This window comes from Symphodus melops (assembly GCF_947650265.1).
Source record: "Symphodus melops genome assembly, chromosome: 13".
Lineage (NCBI taxonomy): Eukaryota > Metazoa > Chordata > Actinopteri > Labriformes > Labridae > Symphodus > Symphodus melops.
In genome coordinates, this window is record NC_136703.1 from 12097503 (window position 1) to 12103891 (window position 6389).

General features: G+C 38.6%; 1 protein-coding gene across 4 annotated transcripts in view; it reads right to left on the reverse strand.

The window, feature by feature from the left end:
• The window catches only part of clstn1 (calsyntenin 1), a 35254-nt gene extending 33400 nt beyond the window's left edge, over positions 1-1854 (reverse strand). For all 4 annotated transcript variants that reach the window (XM_079359479.1, XM_079359477.1, XM_079359478.1 and 1 more), the window contains exon 1: positions 1577-1854. In XM_079359479.1, coding sequence (XP_079215605.1) covers positions 1577-1658 — 82 coding nt within the window. In that variant the 5' untranslated portion in view covers positions 1659-1854. The remainder of the gene's footprint in view (positions 1-1576) is intronic.
• Positions 1855-6389: the final 4535 nt, after the last annotated feature.

Consider the following 6389-nt stretch of genomic DNA (forward strand, 5'->3'; position numbering starts at 1 on the left):
CAATAAAATAAGACGAATCAACAAGCCTTGAAATCTAAATGCAGGTGACAAGGGGTGTTGCACAAAATGAGCAAGTGACCTTTGGTTAATGTGAGATACGCACTCAACACGATGGTGATTTCACAGGTCTGCTTTGCTGATAAGGACAAGGAAAGCCAACAGGTGCACTTTGCAAACACACGCTCACCTTCAACATAAAAAGTAAGTTTCACACACATGAGCCAGCTTTAGGTTGATGAAAAAGAAGTGAAGTTACTGCTCGGAAAGGGAAGCCTCCCACTGCTGTGCATTCTCAGCTGTTTGGCATGGAAACAGTGAAAAATATGGCTTCGTTGGATGCCTCTGTGTAGACATTTATAGGTTTATTTATCCCTTTCAGAGCTTTATTTGTCAGTAGGTCATAAAAATGGCTGCAACATTAAAGTCAACAACACCCACTGGCCCAGGCATGTTGAGGAACTAATTAATATGCAGCTACCTTTACACACCCAACATGGAGTTCACACAAGGGAGTCAGTGGATTCAGATAAACGTTAAAAACACTCCATAAATTCATGCAATCAGGAGGTTCATGTCTGAGCAGTGAGCTGTAGGAGGAAGGTGGACCGCCCTGCAGCAAATAAAGGCATGTCTCTGCACAGTGTGTGTGTGTGTGTGTGTGTGTGTGTGTGTGTGTGTCTCCATCGGTGACATTGCAAATGAAGAGCACTGCACTTCCACTTCTCTACAGACTACAGTTCATATAGGCCCAGACTTTCCACACTTAAAACTGTGATCACAACACATAAATATTTAAATCCACCGACAAACAAGAGGCTGCTGAGGAGGATCTGCAATGCGTAGCCAGCCAAGCTCCATCCTGGTGCGACCATAACGCTGCCAAACTCAGCACAAGGCCTACGAATGGAAGAATAAACCTCGTCTGGTTTATTAACACTGACTGCAGAATATGGAAAAACAACTTGGGGAAAACCACATCAGCAATCATGTTCATATAGATATATTGAAAAAAACAAACCGTATTTTTCTCTTGAGCAGTACAGTGAGTACCAGACACAAGTTATAAAAAATAATCATGAAATCCCTGCAGAGGATGATAATGATTGTTTTATCCTAAAACAAAAAGGTTTAAAGCGATATAAAAAAAGCATAAGCCAAAAATAGACTACATGCAGAAGAAAGAAGGGGGTCGTTTCGTGGCCTTCGTATTATCTTCAAAGTAGCCTTATACGGGGGTTTGACAATTAAAATAAATAAAACAGATGTAGTTAGAATGTATTGTTTACTTGTAGTCTTTTTGTAGTTTAATTGACATGATATCGCGTGATGCACTTGCTGTCGGCGGGATACTGCGCGACATCATCCGCTGCGGCTCGCGAGCTGACCATCCCAGAACAGGTTACATCCCTCTGGACCGACACTTGCTACAGACTCTGTGATAACCTTCACTGTCAGGACACAACCAAAAAAGCCCTGGGAAACCACTTACTTTCAGTTCATACGACGCTAAGCCACAAAATAAACCTGTCCGACACGAACAGACAAGCAACGCACAACATAAATCCCAGCTTATTACCTTTAGCTGCCTCCACCGCACATAATAGTCCGAGGACCAGTCCGACAGCGGATGCAAAATGTTTATTCCCTCGGAACCGCATCCCGACTTCGAGTTCAACGGCGGTGAAGTGAAAAAACAACCTTCTTCTTCTCTTGCCAGTCAGCCGAAATATTTCTCTCACAGGAAAAATAAAATCCAGAAGATGAGAGTCGGTTACTACGGTAGCTCTAAGATGGCCGTCGTCGCCACCGCCGCTCTTCTATCCCCTTCAATCACCGCTTCTCTCGCAGTTTTGCAGCTTGCTGCATTCAGGGACTGTTGGACGTTTCTAAACGAGTCCTGAGCGCAGTAAATCACTCAGAAACAATGTGTAGCGCAGTCTTGCGATCCCAAGTACATTTATTTTCTCGGCTACTGTATAATCACTGAATCTCAAAGTTTGCATAAAGTTTGTCTACTTAGGGCTACAACTGGCAGGCCTACTGTTAGTCTTTTCGAATAGGCTATAGCATTTCCCAATTTCTTTGATATTAGTTCAGAGCCCAACATGTCTTTTTAAAACGTATCCAAAATTAGAAAAAATAGAATCTCAGAGTACATGAATAAACACCCTACAATTTAATACCTCCCCTTCATAATGACTTCTTTCTTACCTGCCTATCTTTTTTGTAAATGTTGGCATATGGAACTAACTTATTATTTTTGTTTAGTTTTTGAATATGCCTTATACTTTTTTTTAACATGTTGGATAACACAACCTCACTTCCAATCTGAAGCTATTATCAAAGAAAAACTTTCATGGCATGGTAATGGTAAAGACTTAATTATCTCCCCACATGAGATAATTCACTCATACATGGAAGCTCAGTTTTGTTGTCTGAAAATGTCTTCAAAATCAGATGCCAGACAAGAATAGTCAGATGGACTATAAAATAATTTTGTTTTGTAGTTTCACTTCACAGATTTCTAAGAAATAATACATTTAATCATGATCCGTAAGTCCCAGGGAAAGACCAAAAACAATGTTTAACAGAAGCTTTTCTAGTGTTCTAGTTAAGTTTTTCTATGACAATATAGTCACATGCATAATTGCAGAAACAAGTCCAAAACCTAGAAGACACTTTAAACCTGGAAATGAGTGGACACATCTTGTTTCCACTGCCAGAGGGGGACACCACCTTGCACAGACAGAACCATGTTCTGTTGTTTGGTTGAATTAGGTTGTATGGTGTTATTTAAACTAATTTAATTGAAATCAACAAGTCTGTAATTTCAGCAAACTCCACAAAAACGCTTTACTTTTGTGAGACTGGTCCTTATAAGCTTCGCCTATTGTGTACTCTTATCTACTATGTAAAAGCTCAGAAGTCGAAGCTTAATAGGTGAACCTGAATGCAGCCCGTGCTCAACGACGGTCAGTGACGTCAACACTTTTATTGTGGGAGAGCGTGCAGCTTGTTTAGCACTGTAGGATAAACTAAGACCGAGGGCGGGGGGCAGATGTCTTCTGGTGCTACAAAGAGGTCAGTAAGGATACAGACTCCCAGTGATGGTCGTAATGGGAAAGGCACGACTGAGTTAAACACAACAACCAAGGATGTAACTTAGCGTCTGTAACAAAGACCTTGTAGATCTCTGTTTGCACGAAAATTGCAATTTAACAGCACATTTTCTCAATCTTTGGTTATACAGGCAACCGTTGTAAAACAGAAATGTAAGGTTTTAGGTATTAGTCTCCTCAGTCTCAAAAAAAATTCTTTAGTTGAGGGTTGGCCTATTGCAGGCAAGTGTCGACCCATGCAGCCTGCAGGCCCCTTGTAGATAATCCTAGCATGGTCAAATTGATATTTCAACAACATGACATGACAAGAAAATATCAAGTTGTAGTATGAGAATGCTTCTGGGCCTTATGAATCCAAAAAAATGTTTAATCCTTTATTACAGACAGGCGAGAAGGGACTAGTCAATCTGAAGAACATCCTTGTTTTAATTTCGCCCCAAATGTATTCTGCTGTTGAAGAGGCTTTCACATTTGTTTAATAAAGATGAGCATTAAATTAGACATAGACTTTCTTTATTGTCATTCAAAGTTGAACTTTACAGTGCCAATTACAAAATGTTGTTGCTTTGGCTCATATAGTGCAGGATACGGAAAATGACCGTTTATGAGTTAAAGAATGACTCCCAAACAGCCCCTTCAGTTTTTTCTTGAGACAACCTTGATGTAACTTCTGACAATCAGATATGACTTTACATACAGGCCTAAATTGTTTTAGGGAGGCTCTGTGAAAAGGTCAACCGATGTTCTATGTTGCACACACACAAAACTATAAAAAATTAAAAGTGTATCTGGATGTTGAAAGAATAAAGTCCGTCTATTAAACTTCAGTGCAGTCTCAATAGTTGCAATTTCCACAGAGACACAGAAGACAATGGTCCTAGTTGAGTGAGGCCACAATTAAGTGATGGGTCTATAAACTGGGGCAGTCTGTGAGCATCAGGACAGCAGCAGAGCTGAAGCACAAAGCTTGTTTGTCTCCACTTTGGCAACACATGAAGTGGTCAGGAGAAAGTGGAAGCAGCCCCCCTCTCTCACAGATGTCTGACACTCTGGGGAAGACACAAAGCGGCCATTATTATTACGCAGGGTGACAATGGGCAGCAGAAGGAGGGTTTGGTGAATAGGTGTGAGACATCAACTAACAATCAGAAAAGGTGTTACTTTGCCCAGAACAGAGTGGCTTCTCTTGCTTATCTGTAATCGTTTACATGAAGACTTGTTATCTGTTTTCATATTCATGCTTATTGGCTGTTGCTTTTGTACTTTTTTTTATTTGAAAATCACAGTTGGGTTCCTGGTATCGGCACAAAGTTTTTGACTTCTAACACTTATCTTACTTTTATTATCAACTGCAAGACCACTTTGAATGCAACTTTTTAAGGGTTGGTTCAACTGAAATCAGTACTTGACTAACTTTACATTTTTATTCCACAGATGTTAAGAAATCTATCTCTAAAACGTTTGTCACAGCCTCACAGAGATAAATATATTTTTGTTTATGGTGCTCACTGCAGTGAAAATAAACATTTAAAACATGCAAAGGAATTTTCCCTTGTACATACTGTGTACTCTATTACTTTCTTCTACTCGACCTACATCTTTACAAAGAAAGGATCCTAGGATTGAAATTCAAAACATTGAAAATAAAGTGAATGTGCATGTTGCAGTTTTAAAAAGATTAGAGTGCAATGCAATTCATTGCTCCACATTAAAGGCAAATAGATCATGATTGTTGTACTTTTTCAGATGATACAACACTTTTTCATGAAATCTGCCATTAATTTTTGTATTTCCTAAAAAGAAAAATCCTGAATAGTTTAGATGCAGCCAAACAAACTGCCAACAAACTACAGAAGCACACATGTTTGTGTGTTACGTCTACTGGGACTTGAAATAATGCATCGTTTTATAGCAGAATAATAATAAATTAGGTTATTTTCAATTGGAAACGTTTAATTAAATTATGCACTCACATGGAGCTTCTCTAGTCCTGGGACCACCAAAGTGTTTTTCAGTTTCTCTAATTTATTTTGACTCAATTTTCAAACAACAATTGTTATTATTGTTTTCAAACAGATTATAAAGTCTTATAAAATTCATTATTGATACAGGTATATGGGTGGAAAAGATTAGCTACGATCGTCAACATAAAAAATAACCACTCCTACCCACTGATCAAAACTGATACATTGATTGTCAGTGAAACTGACAAACTCTGCACAGCTTCATAACTTTTTTCATCTTTTGAGCCAGTACAAGTGAATAGGGTCAGACATACATGTATTTCATAACTGTAATATCCATAATATGGGATGCTTGTGGTGTTTGCAATATTGGCCAATGAGCTGCCAGTAAAGAACAATTGGAAACACACTGGAGTCATTTTGTGACAGATCTTCTGTGTATGGTGATAGATAGATAGATAGATAGATAGATAGATAGATAGATAGATAGATAGATAGATAGATAGATAGATAGATATATAGATAGATAGATAGATAGATCTTTCTGCCTCAGTTATACACTCTGTCACTGTGAATGGGGGCTGTATAGGCTTGGGGTCAAACATTTTCAGACGCTGACCTTGGTTAAAGACATTACTGTAGGCTGTAATAATGGTGGGTGGTTTGCAGCTTGAAAATACTTTCCTGTCATTGGAATCAAAGTGGTTGTGACCATTTACTGCCACAACTTTCCTGTCTTGTGTCCAGACTGCAGCTTGTGTCATTAACTTCTGTTTTCATTTCCTTCTTGGCTAGCAGATGATTTAGGAAGTCCAGTTTTTTTCCACTTTACTTATAATAGGCAAAGATTACAGGATATAATCTCTGATAAGGCTGTTGTTAGGAGAGCACAAAGCTTTTCATCCCACTTTTCTTTTATTTCAGGTTAATATCAAGTACACAAAGAAAGCAATTATTTGGTTATTGGTGCCATTCTCACAAAGCAGCAGCATCATTTTGAGGGAAATGTTCCACTATCTTATTGGCCTCAGAGTGGATTATACCTGCCAGTGCCAATTTAGCTTTATTTCTGTTCAATGAAACAATTTACCAGTTAATCAAAAATATATCCAGAGAAGGCTGAATGTGGGTTGCCTTAAAAAAAGTATAAGGCTCAATTTTCAGGGTACATTTGTGTTGAGAGATTAATTTATCCACTGCAAGACTTTGGTCCTATTTTTCTTTTTTTTTCTTTTTTTGCCTCAGTACGGATGTCTGCTAGACTTTGCTCATGAATACATTTTTTAAAATCCTTGGCTGGGGGAAA